Here is an 18,071-nt window from a genome sequence, read left to right on the forward strand (position 1 = left end):
ATGTGGCATTGCCAAGAACTATGGTGTAGATTGCAGATGCAGCCTGGGTCTGGCGTTGCTGTGGCTGTAGCTTAGGCCAGCAGCTGCAGCTCTGATTTGACTCCAGGCCTGGGAACTTCCTTATGCAACACCTATAGCCCTAAAAAAAAAAAAAAAAAAAAAAAAAAAAAAAAAAAAAAAAAATGAAGTGTTTACCAGCATGATTTCTTCAATGAATCTGTAAGGTCCAGAACTTCAGTGGCTCACATATGACTTCTGTCCTGTCATACTAAAGGAGAGTGCTCTTTTGTGAACTTTAGGGCTTCCCACTTCACATGGCATTGAATGGCTTTTCCTTCAGCCTATGGCAAGACCCACCTCACCATCCATTTTTATTTCTCAGGTCGGACCAGTCTGAGGGTGCACTTGATCCTGGGGAGAAATTGCCTTGGAGCCCCCAATAAGTCCTGAGCAGGTGTGTGGCTGGCCTAATCACTTCCCCTTTCTGTGCCTCAGTTTTAGCTCACTTTGTTTTGTGTATCTTCTTTGGGTTTGTTGTGGAGATTTAGTTCTCACCTACCTAGAAAGAATAGATTGAGCTAAATTTGTCTTATAACTCCGTAGTTCTTTCCTGATTGTTTATTTGATGGAAATGAAAGTTATTTCTAAGTGTGTGGCTTTGTCTTAAGTTATGTGACTTAGAGCTCACAATCACTGACTCGGAGGGACAAGCTAAGAATTGGGCCCACCGGATCCAGAGCCTGCCATTCTCTAAGCCCCAAAATTTTCACCAAGAGAGTATTTAGTTATTTTAGTAATCTGATGAAATGGCCTCAGTAAAATGAATACTGTACAAGAAAATAAATGCCTGTGGTCTGTCCCAGGTTGTGTCCATTTTCATATTAATATCATTGTTTCCCAGGTCCTCCTCAGCATTTTTTATTACTTGTTTTCATGACAGTGACATTTTTAGGTAGTCTAAGGATATACTTTTATATTTTGGCTTTTTTAGGGCCGCACTTGTGGCAAATGGAAGTTTCCAGGCTAGGGTTCAAATTGAAGCTGCAGCTGCTGGCCCACACCACAACCACAGAAACTCAGGATCTAAGCTGTGTTGTGATCTACACCACCTTTCACAGCAATGCCGGATACTTAACCCACTGAGTGGGGCCAGGGATCGAACCTGCATCCTCATGGATATTAGTCAGGTTCATTTCTGCTGGATCACAACAGGAAATCCCCAAGAAATATGCTATTGAAAATAATTGTATAACCTCATAGCAAATGCTATGATTTCTGAAGCAAAATTATACTCTATTTGATATATATATACGCACACACACACAACCTATATATATATATATGTGTGTGATGTAAAAATACAGATAGATGTCACATGCCAAACCATGTCCTTTAAATAATAATATTTTGCATATTTGTTGAATACTTATGCCAGGCACTGCTCTCAGAACTTTGTAATTTTTAACAAAACTGTCACAAGACTTTGTAGGAAGTTTTTTTTTTTTTTTTTTTTTCTTTTTAGGGTTCTTGTGGCATATGGAAGTTCCCAGGCTAGGGGTTGAATTGGAGCTGCAGATTCCAACCTACACCACAGCCATAGCAACAAGGGATCTGAGCCGTGTCTGCAACCTACACCACAGCTCACAGCAGTACCAGATCCTTAACCTACCGAGCAAGGCCAGGGATCAAACCCATGTCCTCATGGATACTAATAGGGTTCATTACTGCTGAGGTACAGGGGGAACTCCCCTTGTAGGAAGTATTGATATCTTCCCATATTTCAGCTAAAAAGACTGAGGCACAAAAATAAAGGAAAAAAAAAAAAAGAAGACTGAGGCACAGAGAAATGACCAGCTTGTCTCAAGTCATCCAGCTGGTCAGTGGAGGAGCCAGGATTCAACTTCAGGCAGCCTGATCCACAGCCTATGCTAATAACCACAGTGCTACTGTAATCTGGAACTTAAGAACTAGAAATGCTATGTGAGAGGCTCCTGATGAGTTTCATTAATACGAGTAAATAGGATAAAGGAGAAAAATCCTCATTTTTGAGAACTTAGCAAGTGAAAGCTTAAATAATATGCTCAGATCTGAGAATCACAGGGTGAGAGAGACATTCTAACTCAAGAACCTCCAGAGGAGGAGTTCCCATTGTGGCTCAGCGGTAATGAACCTGACTTGTATCCGTGAGGACACAGGTTCAATCCTTGACCTTGCTCAGTAGGTTAAAGATCTGGTGTTGACATGAGCTGTGATGTAGGCCAGCAGCTGCAGCTCCAATTAGACTCCTAGCCTGGGAACTTCCATATGCCTAAAAAAAAAAAAAAGGAAAAAAGAACATCCAGAGGAGACAGTCCAGAACAAAGGAGGACCATTGAGGTCTGCATGAGAAGTTGGGGGCTGGTAGCTGGAGGAGGAGAGATCCCAGAATGGGAAGCCTGGCTGCCTTCGGATAGCTGAAGGAACATCTTGTGGGAAAAGGAAACAGATATGTTTGGGGGTGGTACCAGTTTATCACTGGGCCTGGGACAGAAATTTTACAAAACAGTTGAAACTGCCAAGAGATGATATGGGTTCCTTTCAGCTGTGAGTTCACTTTCCCTAGAGCAGTGACTATCACCAAGGGAGATTTTACCCCATAGAGGACATTTAGAAATGTCTGGGAATTCCCCGGTAGCCTGGGGAGTTAAGGACCTGGCATTGTCATGGTAGTGGCTCAGGTCACTGCTGTGGCTCAGATTCAATTCCTGGCCCAAGAACTTCCATGTACTGCAGGTGCAGCCAAAGGAAGAAAAAGAAAGAAAAAAATGTTTGGAAACATTTGTGTTGTCCTAATGTGGGGGGATGAGGTAGTGCTGGCATTTAGTAGGTAGAGGCTAGAAATGCTGCTGAAAACCCTACAGGACACAGGACAGCTGCCCCACGTGGAAATATTTAGCCAAACATATCAATAATACTGAGGCTGAGAAACTTTGACCCTGTGGTTTTTAAACAGGGGCCAGATGGCCACTTAACATGAGACAAGCAGTCAAAGGAGATGATCTTTATAACCTCTCTCAGTGCTGAGACTCTGCAATTTGGTTATTTTGGCTTTGAGTCAAGCCTGCCTTACCAATGGCATGAAGAGCAAAGAGCTGATCGAAAGGCTTGATTGCTTCTTCCTTGCTCGAGCCGTTGACATACACTGCAAGCCAGTCTCGCCCTTTGCTATTGATAACAGTCCTGGGAAACCGGCATGCGATATTTCTCTGCTGGGTATCTTTGCTGTATTCTCGGCATTCTTCAGTCACAGAGCCGTACCTAAATTGGAACGTTTGTAAGTTTTTAAGGCTGGAGGAAACAAGCCATTCACATAAGTAAAAATAGGTACTAACCTATAGTAGAGGAAATACTGCGTGTCCTCAGGGGCATCCTTGCCAACAAGCCAGGTGCAGTGAAGAGAAACTTGGTATGGCCTTTCGTGTGTGTAATTATATGCCTCGGTGTTTGTGGTGCAAGTTAAATTCACAATTGAGGTTCCGGGAGACCCTAGATAGTCAAAAATAAGAAGAACAAAACATTGCTATGAGAGCTTCTGGAGTCTGTACTTCCGACTCTCATCCCTCATCAAAAAGTAATTGTCATCACATATTTATAGAAAGCTACTGTTTGCAAAAGGTCATCTTACTGGGGAATGAAGGTGAAATGACTAAGCCCTCTTGTTTCTGACGCCAGAAGTTTGGCGGGTGCTTTGCAGGGAGGGTTTGCATGTGACAGACATGCATGAAAGTTCAAGAGCGGTGCACTGTTGTCATTCGGAGCTTGGTATTTAGCAAACTGGGTGTTCTCATGCTGCCATTTGTCAATAACTAGCGGTCACACCATTGTTCCCTGCTATTCTGGGCCTCAGTTTTTCCAACTGTAAATGAGAGAGCTGGTTGAGGAAGGTCTCCAACTGCCACTTTCCATCTTAGAATGGAGTGATTCGTTGAATACGTTGTATTCAAATGCCTTATGAATAACATAGGTTGCTGCTCAGAAGGAAAGGAGTTTTGGCAATCTTGCAAAATATCACCAGTTTTTCAGAGACTCAGTGCACACTAGCCTGATATAAAGTCTTCTTTAACATGCTAGAGCTGGAATTCCCTGGTGGCTCAGCTGGTCAAGGATCCAGCATTGTCACTGCAGTGGCTCTGGTTCCAGCTGTGATGCAGGTTCAATTCCTGGCCTGGGAACTTCTGCATGCTTTGGGCACAGCCAAATAAAAATATGCTAGGACTTTTAGGAAATCTCAAGTTTTTTTTAGTGGAACGCCTTCATGTTCATTTCGCTTGGAATTTCCCAGAATTATTTGTCAGGAAAGCCTTGTTTTCATTTCCACCCTGCTTGTCATCACCTCAATGGGTGCCCTTTAGAGCATTCTGCAGAAACCCTGGCCTTGTGGTGGCTCCAAGGAGGGAGGGAGCACCTCATCAGATGGGTCTTTTTAGCTTCGTTTAAGTAGACTGTAAAATCACTTTATTATGGTCAGCCAGCATTGTTCAAGGTGGAGAGGAATTGAGCTCCCTATTATCTGCAGAGGAGTTAAAGACAGAGGAATACCAGGTCACGTCATTCTGCTTTGTATTAGCCCCATACACTGCTGCATATGCATGTATTTAGGTAGGTGTAGATGTATGTACATGTATGTAGATATGTACATGCATGAGTGTGTAAATATACATACATACACGTTACATAGGCACACATATTCATTTACAAATGCATATATATTCATTTACAAATGCATATATATATATATATATATATATATATGTGAAAGCCTGTCCAAGCACTAAATGACAAGATGGTCCTTACCCAAGTGCAGTTTAAAATTTCTGAAGTCTGACTGTCTCCCAGTTCCCTTTCAAGGAATGATTTGGTGTGAATTCAGTCCAACTCAAGGCAGAAATAATGAATTTTTCATTAGTGTTCACCTGCATTGGCATACTTGGAGAACAACTGGGGTAGCAGAAATATAATTCTGAAAGGCATGTTATAGGCATGCTCTCCTGCTCCTTATGGGGAGGTGGAAACGTGTTTTAATGTCAGGAACCCACAGACCTGTGTTTGTGGCCTTGTGTCTGCCTTGGGTTAGTCTCTGCAAGTGGGGTCAAGGCCATTGGCTGCTCTGTGGTCCAGACAACATGATCTAATGATCTAATGATCTAATGATGGAATGGGAAGGTCTCCTTAATGCTTCTCTTCTGTTGGGTTTGAGAAGTCAGAATTCAAAGCAAATCCACACACTAACAGAATATACTATATTACACTGGATGCAGTAAGCATGTGACAGGGCCCCTGTCCAGAAGGGATGTGTGGTCAGAGGTGGCAGAGTTAACACCTATTTATTTATGAAAGATAAATAATGCCATGTTGTATAGGCCAAATGAGTGGCACACCCCATGAATAAATTCTAAGAGGAAAAGCAACCTTCAGTGCCCAGGAGGAAAAATAAAAGGCTTCACAGAGCAGATGTGACTGGACCTGCGCTTTGAAGGATTCAGAAAAGTCAGCAGAGAAAGCAAGCCCAGGAAAGCAAAAGCTTCAAGGCAGGACTCAGCTGGTGCATAAGGTCATGGTTAGAAATCCATCTGAGCAGAGCAGATGAGTCATGTAAGGGGTGGTTGGAAAGATGTCCTAGTATCCAATTAAGAGAGACCTGATGGGCCCTGATTTTGCTTACAACCCTGTGGCCTTTGAGCCGGAATGTGAAAGTTTACACTGTGTGTGCAGGAACCTGCCAGACGCAGTTGGATGGCTTATGACACCAAGAAGTGATAATGACCTTGGGTGGGATGTTGATGAGGCAAAAGCCTACTGGGCAGGAATTGGTGACTAAAGAAAAGTGAGCTGTTAGCTTTCAGGCTTTCCCATGTTGACCAAGTCTGAAATATAAAACTGGACTTTTGGAGGCCTGCCTTACCTGGTGGGACTTTCAATTCCGCAGAAACCCAACTGCTTGCTGGGAAAGAGTGGTTGTTCCACAGGATGGTCCGCACACTGGCTGAAAAGCCTTTATGGAGGATGGTTACACGTCTGCTCTCAGTGTTCCTGGTTTCATACTAAAAATAAAACCCACAAGGGGAAATGGCCTTAAGGGAACTATTTTAATTAAACAAGACTTTTCTTCTACTTTTTACAAGGCACATAAATAAAATGTCATGAAATCGTTTTGCTAGGAAAAATTAAACCCACATTTCAAGGGTGTGTCCCTATCCCTAGACTCAAAAAGTTGTATACGTTGAATAGGTATATCTCTCTATAGGTCAGTCATACCAAAATAACATGGTTTTTAAAAACAAATAAGTAAATTACCCAATTCTAGTATTTGTATATGTTTAAAAATACATATGATAAAAATATAGTAACTGATTCTTCAAGGATGCATGAACACATGTTTCCTCTTCTTTTTTTTTTTTTTTTTTTTTTTCTTTTTAGGGCCACACCTACAGCATATGGAAGTTCCCAGACTAGGAGTTGAATCAGAGCTGCAGCTGCAGGCCTACACCACAGTCACAGCAACATGGGATCCAGGTCACATCGGCAACCTACACTACAGCTCACAGCAATACCGGATCCTTAATCCACTGAGTGAGGTCAGGGATTGAACCCATATCCTTGCAGATACTAGTTAGGTTCATAACCCACTGAGCCACAGTGGGAACTCCAAACACATGCTTCTTATAAAAACAAACAAAACATTACAATTGAGGCTCCACTTCCCTTTAACCATGGTCTTTAGGTCCAGTCTCCTCCCCAGAGATAACTTTTTGACAGAGAATTCTCTAAAATTCCATATTGACTGAAAAGTAGTTAATACTGACTGCTTCTCCCTTGGTTTAATTTTATTGCACATCTACAAGGGACCTGGTGCTTTAACATATCTCTGTAGTGAACTTGGGGCTCTGAGAGGTTGAGTGACTGGTCCAATGTTGTAAAGACAGGAAGTAGCTGAACCAAGATTTGAACTTGGCCTCTGTGATTAGGCGTCTTACCCTCTCTCCATTTAACTCAGCTATTCTTTTTGCTTCTTTTGGATATTGTAGAGGAAATATAAAACCAATATCTAATCTGTTATACTTCAGATGTTACTAATTTTTTTCTTAAGTGGAAGAATTGCCCCAAAGTTAAAATGTGCTCTGCTGCTATTTAACAGAGGCATGACACTGGTTCTTAGCCATTTCAACAGACACACTGTTCTACTGGGAATGTAACAAACTGCCCTTTAGTAGTTCATTTTCTTTCTTTCTTTCTTTCTTTCTTTCTTTCTTTCTTTCTTTCTTTCTTTCTTTCTTTCTTTCTTTCTGTTACTTAATTTCCTTTGATAAGGAAAATGCAGACAAAATTAAGATTGACTCTAAATAAGAATTGCCATCACTTACATCTTTTTCTTCTGGAGCATTTATTTTCACATGATATCCTAGCTGGACATTTCTTTGTTCTTGGTCAGGATTTGGCTCCCAATGTAAAAGAACTTGAGCTAAATCTATAACCTTAATGGTGAAACTGACAGGTGGGAGAAGTACAGCTGTTGATTAAGGGAAAAAAAAAAAAGAAGCCACACATTTAATTATACATAGACAGTACTTTATAAATTTTAAAATATTTTGCATAGTATTTTATTATGGATATTAGAACCATAATGCTAAAATAATTTGGTAAAAAGTTTCTTAAGAATTTCTTTTGATTCCTTATCTTTTATTTGCCCATAACATCTACAGGTTTTTTGTTGAAACATGAATATTTTACTATATTCTTATTCACTATAACCATAATTATCAAACTAATGTTCATTATCCGTAGTGGGCTGTGATAATGTATTAATTTGTGGCTAGCAATTTTTTTTTAATGACATAGAATAAAATAGAATAGAAATACCAGATGCATCAAATACAATAAGTACTGTTTTATGAACCTCTTGTTTCCATTATATACATGTTATTATGTATTTGTATGTATACTGGCTCATGATGTAAAATGGATTTTTTTCTTGTTTTTATTCAAGGTAAAAAAAATTTTTGAGCAAAATTACTCAAATAGGCATTTATAGAGAGAAAAGCGTTTTTCCCCCTTAATGAACCACTCTCTAACATTGCCTTTGAAACAAAAGCTTGCATTTAAATTACAAAATCAATACCTGTTCTTTTTAGAAATCTTGGAAAGCATAAAAAAGCAAAGAAAAAAAGGAAAAATAAAAAGAAATAAAAGAAAACTGTACCTTCAATCTTATCACTAAGAGTGGCATTAACATGTGATATCTTATTCGGGGGGCATATGTTTATCCCACTTTTAATTTATTTTCTAAAATTAGGACAATATATAATTATAAAACCTCCTTTGATTAATTTACTACATGATCAAGATGTTTTCACTGACCTTTAATATTTAATAGCCTCCCAAGACTCTGCCTTCACACTTGCCACATACAGATTTCTAGGGCTCTGTCTATACTGTCCATTATGGTTGCCAATGGCCACAGGTGCATATTTAAATTTAAATAACATCAAATGTTCATTGTCTTAGTTCAATAAGCCATAGTTCAAGTGCTCAGCAGTCACTTAAAATTGGACAGTGCAGCTATAGAGCACTGTCATTATCATAGAAAGTTGTCTTAGATGGTGCTGGTTGGGGAAACATCCGACAGTTCTTTTTTTTCTTAAGTTATACGCATTGATCAACAAATTTCTGAAACAAAATACTGTGAAAGCGTCTTACTCTTTGGTTCTGAGGACTTTAAACTGTTCCCTTGATGAGAATATGTTCCAAATGTGGCCATCGGCTCCAGATTTATTCTGTAAGTGCCCGAATACCTACAGTTGGAATATGATTTCCCAAAGCAGCATAGAATTTGCATCTCTGCCAAATTTGATGTCTCAAAAATAACATGTTCAAACAGTTTGCATTCTGATAAGAATAAATATTCCATCCCTCTTTTTAAAAAAAATCGTAGATGATTTCCTAATTGAGTATTATTTGGGAGAAATTAATGTTATCCTTTTGTAATGTACTTTTAAAAAGAAATTACTGAATTTAATAGACAGTGGTTACCATTTTTATTGGGAAGTGAATCTGTTTGCAGTATCACTGTGGCCCCCAAAAGAATCAGCAGTGCAGGTGCCATGCTGCTCACATCCTACAGGAAACAGAAAGATGAAAATCCAAGTTGCCACCTGTTGCCATTTTTAAGAAAAACTGGCAGTTCCCCTCCAAAGCAAAATATAGTCACTTGGCCATTTAACAAACTTTTGTGAACTTTCTATTATGGGTTGGAAATATAAATATGAACAAATCTTAGACTTTGTCTTGACATTGTGGATCTATCATGCAAGAGCAGAATTAAGTGTAAATCAATAAACGTAATTCCAGATTAAAAACTGCTCAACTAAATATCTATATTGGGCATGAAAAGAGCAGAGACTTTGAAATTGAGTCCTAAAGGATGAAGTAGAGTTGTTGACACACAACAGATGAGGAAAGGCAATCCTGTGGCATAGACAGTCAGCAAAACTGGAACAAAGGAAAGAAAATAGGAGAGAACTGATATTCATTGGGTGACAAGAGCAGATCTTTGAACAGTAAACGTCCTAGGCAGTTATCACATTGAAAATAAATACCATTGCCATTTTCAAGAATAACTATTTAGGTATGAGCCAACATGAGGAGAAACTTAAATCTGAAACAATTTTAACATGAGAAAGAGAAACTTTTTATCACAAACCTAGAATAAGTTTATAGTACTTTGAACTTTGGAGAGGCTGAATTTTTTTGGTGAACCCCAAAAGGAAGAGGCCATAAAAGGAATTGAAAACATAGTTACAGGCCTGGAGAAAACAATATTTCTACTTATTGGAAATAAGCAAACAATGAAAATGAAACTAGAGTAGAAATGTTATAACTCAGGTGTGGCAGTCTGAAATAGAGGTTAGGTCCTTGCAGCCTCTTTTTTTTTTTTTTTTTTTTTTTTTTTTTAATATGTGAAAGAAAAGAATTGAGGCTCTCTTGCTGGGAATTGGAGATTAGAAATCTTGAGTGTTTCTTTGAAAATTTCAAAAGGCATTTTTCATATGAGTTTAACTGAAATAATATCCCACCTGTTGCATGCTGTCTTGGCATTTACAAAGAGTTCTCCCTACTATTGCTCATGTGTTCCCCCCACCACACCCACGTCCACAATGATTTGGTGGGTAGTTCTTAGCGAATTTACAATGGTGAAAGGAGTATAAAAGGTTAAATAATTTGCTAAAGATCATGTGTCTGGTAAATAGTGGAACTTAGACCTAATCTTGTATTTCCAACCATAAAATCCATGTTCTATACTAATTTAAATGATATAATTTTTAATTTAAAATTTCATTTAAATGGTTTAGTATTTTTCCAGACATAATTCTGGTAGAACCACAAAAGATAGACCTTTGGCTAAATGGATACATTCAGGAAGTACAAGAAGAAAAAAAAAAAAAGCTTAGTTACTTTTACTGCTTGACTTGTAATAGTAATTATCATAGTTTAACTTAGTAATGAAATTAGTAACATGTCACAATGTAGAAGACAAAAACAGCATATAAATGGATTAATTCTTTTTTCAGATAAGCTTAAGTATTACTGATCAGAATTATGCCACTTTTGATAAAAATAATCCTTTTCTTTCTCTCTGATAATTTCACCTCATGTAGGAAAATAATTTTTAAAACAAAAATGACAATAAAGGCAGGTATTCTAGAATTCTTTAAAGTTTCAATAAGTGAGGCTGTTAAGGAATTAAAAGGAAGCATTGGTCATTTATTAAGGCTGAGAAGCAAAAGTAAAAAAATCTTCACCGAACAACAACAAAGATAGCTTCCTCTTCAAGTTAAGAAGGTGAGGTCTTCGAAGTGTCAGCATGTCTAGAAATACCACATATGTTCTAACTTTGCATCATTAATAGGAATTCTGGGTGAGAAAAAAACTGCAAAACTGTGACTCCTGCAAAATCCAAAATTTACTGACTGGCAAAATAAACATTGATAAATAGTATGTTATAACCATACTTGTAAAAATAATAAACATCTATTTATCTTTTCCAATTAAATTGTTGAAGTAATATAAACTATAGACTATCTCAGTGCAGAGATAATTGAATATTTCACATAACCAAGCATTCTCCCATAGAATTTGTTATGGATTCTTATAGCTGCAGAAAACAGAAATTATTTTGCAAATTTGATCATTCAAAATTTTCAGGTGATTAAATTTTTTTGCCATAAAAGATCCACACACCTTTTTTTTCACATCTTACTGTGGTATTTTTGCTAAAAAGGATAACTTTGAAAGAAAAATTGTTGTCCCATAGACAACATAAGATCCGCAACACTAGTCCAAATATTACCCAGAATGACAATTTACTGTGAGCCGGATAAATTCCATACAAGGCTGGGTACTACTAGAGTTTTGGCAGTTGACCCCACTTTTTTTTTTTTTTTTTTTTTTTTTTTTTTTTTTTTTTTTAGGGCTGTACTTGTGGCATAAAGAAGTTCCCAGACTAGGAGGGGTCATATCAGAACTGCAGCTGCCAGCCTATGCCACAGTGATAGCAACTCAGGATCCAAGCCGCATCTGGGACCTGCACCACAGCTCATGGCAACACCAGATCCCTGACCCACTAAGTGAGGCCAGGGATTGAACCTGCATCCTCATTAATACTAGCCCCCTTAATATTTCCGGTCCCAGACATAGCAATCACCCCTACTGGAAAACCAACTTGAATCTCTTGGGACCATCTTTTTAATTACAGATATACTGTTACATAGATGTCAACTGGGTTATATTTCAGTATACAATAGGCTACTTTGCTGCCTTAAAAATATATCAAAATTACATGTTCAACTCATTCTTCTCATGGCTACCAAGGAAAATCTAGCAGAAAATCATTAAATTGTTAAAATAGGATTCAAATTCAGCAGAATGATGCATACATGTGTTGCCTACCCATAGTCATTAGTAATGCATGCTCAACATCTCAGAGAGACCATAGGCTCTATGTTCTAGTGACATTTCATTGCACTGATCTGAAATTCCTCGACTGCCCTCTGAGAATCTGGCTTCTGGTAGGTGTTATATTCTTTGAAATTTGGGAGAAAACAGGAGCAAAATTTCTTGCACTATGGATGTTTCTAGAAAGTTGGGTAATGTTTTAACAATTTACAATGAATTTCCCCAGTGTTCTTGAGAATTGGTCAAATTCTACTGAAGTTCAGACTTATGAATATTTTCCCCACTCTTTCTCTTTTCAACTTATTTACTACCTGGAACATTTGTTTTATAACCAAAGTTGTATTTACCCATTTTTGAGAATCTTTTTGAGTCAGCTGCGGTGACAACTAAATTCCAGACTCAACCACAGTGTACAGAAATTGAAAAGCAACTGAGAGGATTCATGCTCTGTTAAGCCCTTAAAAGTAGAGTTTACCTTTTATTTCCTCTTTCCCCCCACCCTGTACAGTGTAATCAGCAATAAAACCTATCTTTTGGGGGAATGAAGAAAAAAAATAAATTATGTTATCAAATGCAAGTGACATGCATGTTTAGTTAGGTATATTGCATTACCCCCAAGTGAGAAATTGTACACACTCCTAAAATTACAAGTGAGTAATAAGGACCATATATATGGCATGCAACTTTTTTTTTTTTTTTAACTACCACTGTGCATCCAATTAATTTTCTAGAAGGGTCCTAAAATATGCCTCAAGGATTCAAAGAGTTGCCCCAGACAAAAACAGGAAGAAACTGTGTTGCCACCCTGACTATTTGGAAAATGCTGGAAGAAGGATTTGGCTGCAAATCTCTCAGAGGGTAAATGCTTTTCAGCTAATTGCACATGGGGCAATGTCGTCCCACACCAATGCTCCCCCAATTCCTGGGCATACCTGTCTCTTGCGATCCTCTTGTTTCCCATGACCATGCTCAGTAGCGGAGAGGCAGGACCATGTCCATTACATCTGTGCTTGTGGTTGCAGCCCAAGGACCCAACACAGTGTTGTGTACAGGGCTGGCGCTACCTATGTCTGGCCCTATACAGAATAAAGGCAAATTAATACACACCCCTTAACAAGCCAAGCGATGGAGGGTAAAACCTTGCACAGGGTCAAGTTTGAGCAGAGCATGGTAGGCTGGGCACATAGACAAGACTGGGCTGTTTTGGGGGAGGTGTCATATTCTTGGTACTTTGCCTAACAATTTCCCCAAGCAGCATTTCATGTAATGAAAACAAATGAGGTGATTTGATTTCCAAAACTTTTTTATGTGTAAAATGCACACTTTTAGCAAATAGCTACATACATTAACCTATTTCAATAACTATGAAAGAGGACATACCCGTTCACAAGAAATAGAAATTGTACTAGATAATATATTCGGCATGATAATTCATTAAAATCGGTATCAAATCCAGTAATCCATATGGCTATAAAAGCAGTCACTTTTCATGTGTTGATGAATTTTAGGCTCATCGGGTATTAAGATATTCTGATTTTTCTTTGTCTCTGTCTTTAATTCCTTCTTTCTTTCTTTTTTAACCCATTCCGTCCATTTCTTCTGTACACATGGAAATATGTTCACATTGTTTTGGGTGAAAAATTGAATTAGTGAACATAAAACCAAGTGAGTTACTTCAGCCAATTTTTGTACATTTCCTATAAAACCAAATAATTAAAAAAATCCCAGAACTCCCAGAAGAAACAAGAAGCAGAAAGCCTTCGGTTAGAGGCAATGCAATCATCTTTTTCTGTTGTTGTTATTTCTTAAACTGCAGCTTTCTTAATTAACTCTGAAACTTCCTCATCAAGGTATTTTATTTATCCTATACCCTCTTTTCTAAACTCATAGATTTCCTCAGAAATCTTGGCAGAAGATATGTTCTCATTTTAATCACTGAAGTATCTGCCACAGTGGGAAACAATTCTCTGATACAAGCATCAGCAAAAACTCTAGGTGTTATTTTAATGTCACTCACCTTGGCACAGATTTGCACACCTCCATTATGTAGCCAACACAATGAATACAATGCTCTTCCCAGAATCGTTATGCCTGCCTGATGACAGATTTAAGGCATTATCATTCCTTTTGCCCTGCTAATAGTAGAGTTTTAAGGAGTTTTGTTTCCCCCTTTCCTTTATTTAAAAGTTTGCCATATATTTAAAATCATTCTCTCTCACTTTTCCTATCCCCCCCACCTCCTACCATGTAATGAAAGGTGGAGCACGGGGTATTGTTTATAGAGAAAGGAGGGGATTGCTCACGCTGGGATGAATCAGCTTCAGCCTTGCATCCCCACTTACTGAGCAGTGCAGTGGCCTTGTAGTCAGAAGCAGCGATGCAGCATTGACAATGAACCTTGTCTCTCTAGATGCAGTTTTTGACTTAGAGGCAGATCTTTCTTCACCATTTCATCATCACAGCTGCAATGGTTAAAAATTCGTAGCCAGTTTCCTATATGATGGGACATCAGCAGGGCTTCTCTAAGCAAATATCAAGGAGCATCTGTAAGTAGCCAGTTAGGGACAAGCCTTAAGGGCAACGCCCTGAGGACTAATCTGCTGTCAAGTGAAAGGATCTCTTTTGTACTGATAACTCCTATCTGATAACTGTCTCATCTGCATTTTCACTCCCTTTCAAGACCTTTGCTTTTATTCAGGAGTTGCAGTGAATGTTGGCTCTTGGGTGACAAGGTAATCAAATTTTCTGTGGGTACTTTAAAGCCCCGCATTCCTATTTTCTTTCTGTGCTTCATTCAGCTGAGTCACTACAGCGCCTCTGTCCCCGACTCAACCCCAGGCAGGTGATTTGCCAGAAAAACGGAGCAGAAGAACCCACCTCTCTCTACTAGCTGAACAGGAATTCTCAGTTGTCCAGGACTTCCTTAGCCTTTCTCTGCTCTGTTAGCAGGTTCTGAGCCCTCAAACAAGTGGGCCTGTGCTGGGAGGAGGGGCAGAGGAGGGAGAAAGAGGTTCTGTGTGTTGCCGGCATCTGTAGCCTGGATTAGCCCTATGCAGATGGTGACCACGGCTGTGTGGGTCTGAGAATATCCCCCGGACCTTCCCTTTTCTGTCATCACCCAGTTCCCAGGGCAGTACCTCAGCTGTCCTTTGCTCAGCACCTTCAACTTAAGTGAACCTAGTTGGGTTTTCCTGTCCTTTGTTCCCTTTCTGTCTGGGGAATTTCCAGGTGACTGACTTGCAAAACCAACTTAAAAATAAATAAATAAAAATGTTGCCTGGGGTGTGAATAGATAAGAGTGGCATTTAATGTGCTAAGTATCTAAGCCAGATGAAAATCTTTGCCTTTGAATGGGGACCTTCAGGCTTAGCCCGAGGAGGTGAGTGGTGGCAGGTGGCAGTCCCTGGGAAGCCAATGCAGAAGTGGGAACAGAGGGCCCCAGGTCCCCACGGGGCAGATACAGAGAAAGGTGATGGCCAAGTGAGATCAGGGATTCAGCTTGGAAGATGACAAATGATGGGCACCCTGAACAAGACTTTCCAGAAGGCTCAGTGTCTGTCATGTTCTAGGACAGACATTGGGGTTCCTGAAGTCATCCTTTGAGCAGTTGCCAAAGAGAAACTGGATCAGTCATTATATGATCTGAAAAAAAAATGTGACCTTTTTTGCCCTGGGGGAAAAGGAAAGTCAAAGAATGGAGAGAGATCCATTTATTTGCACCCAGAGAAGTTCAGGTATATTTCAGCCATCTGGCCTACTCTTTAAAGCCCTACATCTAATTTTAGATGTAGAATATTTGTCACTTTAGAAACCTTAGAAATAATTATTAATCATTGTGAGGATAGTAATTTCTGGCCTGAAAGGCTGTTTTAACATTTTATTTCTTACATTCATTTATTCAACAAATATTTATTGAATGAATCTATGCACTCTGCCAGATACTGTTACAAACATAAAGAAAATTAGACCTGGCTGGTACCCTGGATACCATCATCCTAGGCATATGCTGCATTATGAACTATGCCAATATTAAAAAAAAAAAGTACTTATATTTTGTCCACATGCCCTATTTCCAAATACGTCCAAAGGAAATTAAGAAAGGTAGGGCTTTGGATAGCTTATTTTTTGAGACAACAACTTCCTTCTTTAGAATAAACTATACATGTCCCAAGACAGTATAATGGAATATGCTGGAGGATTTCACAAAAATGGTTTTTCAAAAATTGAAATCAAATTTGCCTATGTCTGTTAAGAAGCAGAACAATCTTGGTTTAGCTGAAGAGTATAGATGGAAACATCAATAGCAATGACATGGAAATCAGGACTCAGTGACTCTACTTGAGTCCTGGTTAAAGGAACTTATTAAAGTTATTCTAGAAATCCATTCTGTGGAAATCATGTGACATGTAGACCAAGATTTATATGATAGAGGGAAAGTGAGTGCAATTCATTGTACTTTTACTTACAATAGTAAAAGTAACTTAGAAATGGTTAAGAGAAATGCATAACTTTTAAAGGTTGAAATATGTGGATAATTAAAAGAGTACAATAACTTTAAACAATTTTTTAAATTAAAATTTGTATGGCTTCATCTGCAGCATATTTCCATGTTCCCAGGCCAAGGATTAAATCTGTGCTGAAGGTGCTACGTATGCTGCAGCTGCAGCAATGCTAGATCTTTAACCCACTGCTCTAAGCCAGGGAGCAAACCTATGCCTCTGCAGAGACCCTAGCAGCTGTAGTCAGATTCTTAACCCACTGCAGCAAAGTAGGAACTCCTCTATCAAGAATTTTAAACACAGGGTAGTATGGGAAAATGTTAAGTAAAAACAATGGAGGTGCAAATATACATATATAAAAATGTTTAATTTTTTCATGATCTTGTTTTTATCAAAAGACCAAACTGATAGGAGTGGTTATCTCTAGGTGGTAGGCGTCTTAGGTGTTGCTGCAGAACAGCCAACTGCAAACACCATAATGGGAATCAGTGATAAGCATTTATTTCTTGCCTAAGCCTCTGAGTTGTGAGTGGGGTCTGGCTAAACTCAGCTGGGCTCCAGATCACAAAGCGGTTTCAGGTTTGTTCCAGGCATCTACCATTCATTTGGAACCAGTGGCTACCCAGAACATATTCTTTTCATATGACAACAAAAGCACATAAAAGCAAGACCAACTACACAAGGGTACATTAAGTATCTCTTTATGTAATGTTCACCAACATTCCAAGAGTCAGAGCAAACTGCCTGGTCAAGCCCAGAGTCAAATGGACCAAGCCCACAGGACATGCACTCTACCTTGATAAGGTAAGGGTGTGCATGTGTATAACCACTGAAGAGATATGATAGTTGGAACCAACAGCTTATTTTACCACAGAGGGATTAATATTTCCTTTAAACTTCTTCTTATGTTTCCATATATATAAATGTTTTATTTTACATAAATGCAGGAATAAAATTATTTTTAAAATATTGGAAACATAGAGATCAATGGAATAGAATTAGGCCTCCAGAAATAAACCTTCTCATTTATGGTCAATTGATTTTCTTTTTTTTTTTTTTGTCTTTTTGTCTTTTGTTGTTGCTATTTCTTGGGCTGCTCCCGAGGCATATGGAGGTTCCCAGGCTATGGGTTGAATCGGAGCTGTAGCCACCGGCCTGCACCAGAGCCACAGCAACGCGGGATCCGAGCCGCATCTGCGACCTACACCACAGCTCACGGCAACGCCGGATCGTTAACCCACTGAGCAAGGGCAGGGACTGAACCCGCAACCTCATGGTTCCTAGTCGGATTCGTTAACCACTGCGCCACGACGGGAACTCCGATTTTCTTTTTTTTTTTTTTTTTTTTTTGACAAGGGTGCCAAGAACATTCAGTGGAGGGAAAGTCAGTCTGTCCAATAAATTGTGCATGTACACATGCACAAGAATGATATTTAACCCTTAGTTCACATCATGTACAGAAATTGACTGCAAAGGGGTCAAAGAAATAACAATGAGCTAAACCTATAAAATTCTTAGAAGAAAACATGCATAAATTGTTGTGACCTTGGATAAGGCAATGGTTCTTTAAATATGACAGCAAGA

At 38.9% G+C, this 18,071-nt stretch overlaps 2 protein-coding genes across 5 annotated transcripts in view; one reads left to right on the forward strand and one right to left on the reverse strand.

Annotated features, from left to right (window-relative positions):
• Window positions 1–16,601, reverse strand: part of IL5RA (interleukin 5 receptor subunit alpha) — a 41,028-nt gene extending 24,427 nt beyond the window's left edge. The window contains exons 1-7 of one of the 3 annotated variants that reach the window (XM_013981906.2): window positions 14,331–16,599; window positions 12,921–13,064; window positions 9,067–9,151; window positions 7,401–7,546; window positions 5,942–6,080; window positions 3,372–3,525; window positions 3,110–3,297 (exon numbers count right to left, since the gene is read on the reverse strand). In XM_013981906.2, the coding sequence (XP_013837360.1) occupies window positions 3,110–3,297; window positions 3,372–3,525; window positions 5,942–6,080; window positions 7,401–7,546; window positions 9,067–9,139 (700 nt within the window). In that variant the 5' untranslated portion in view covers window positions 9,140–9,151; window positions 12,921–13,064; window positions 14,331–16,599. Of the gene's footprint in view, window positions 1–3,109; window positions 3,298–3,371; window positions 3,526–5,941; window positions 6,081–7,400; window positions 7,547–9,066; window positions 9,152–12,920; window positions 13,065–14,330 lie in introns of all 3 variants that reach the window. The other 2 variants (XM_021069274.1, XM_021069275.1) reach the window with 2 other exon arrangements.
• The window catches only part of TRNT1 (tRNA nucleotidyl transferase 1), an 88,220-nt gene that overhangs the window by 27,776 nt on the left and 42,373 nt on the right, over window positions 1–18,071 (forward strand). The gene's annotated exons all lie outside the window — the stretch shown is intronic.

Source organism: Sus scrofa, chromosome 13 (assembly GCF_000003025.6).
Source record: "Sus scrofa isolate TJ Tabasco breed Duroc chromosome 13, Sscrofa11.1, whole genome shotgun sequence".
Taxonomy (NCBI): domain Eukaryota; kingdom Metazoa; phylum Chordata; class Mammalia; order Artiodactyla; family Suidae; genus Sus; species Sus scrofa.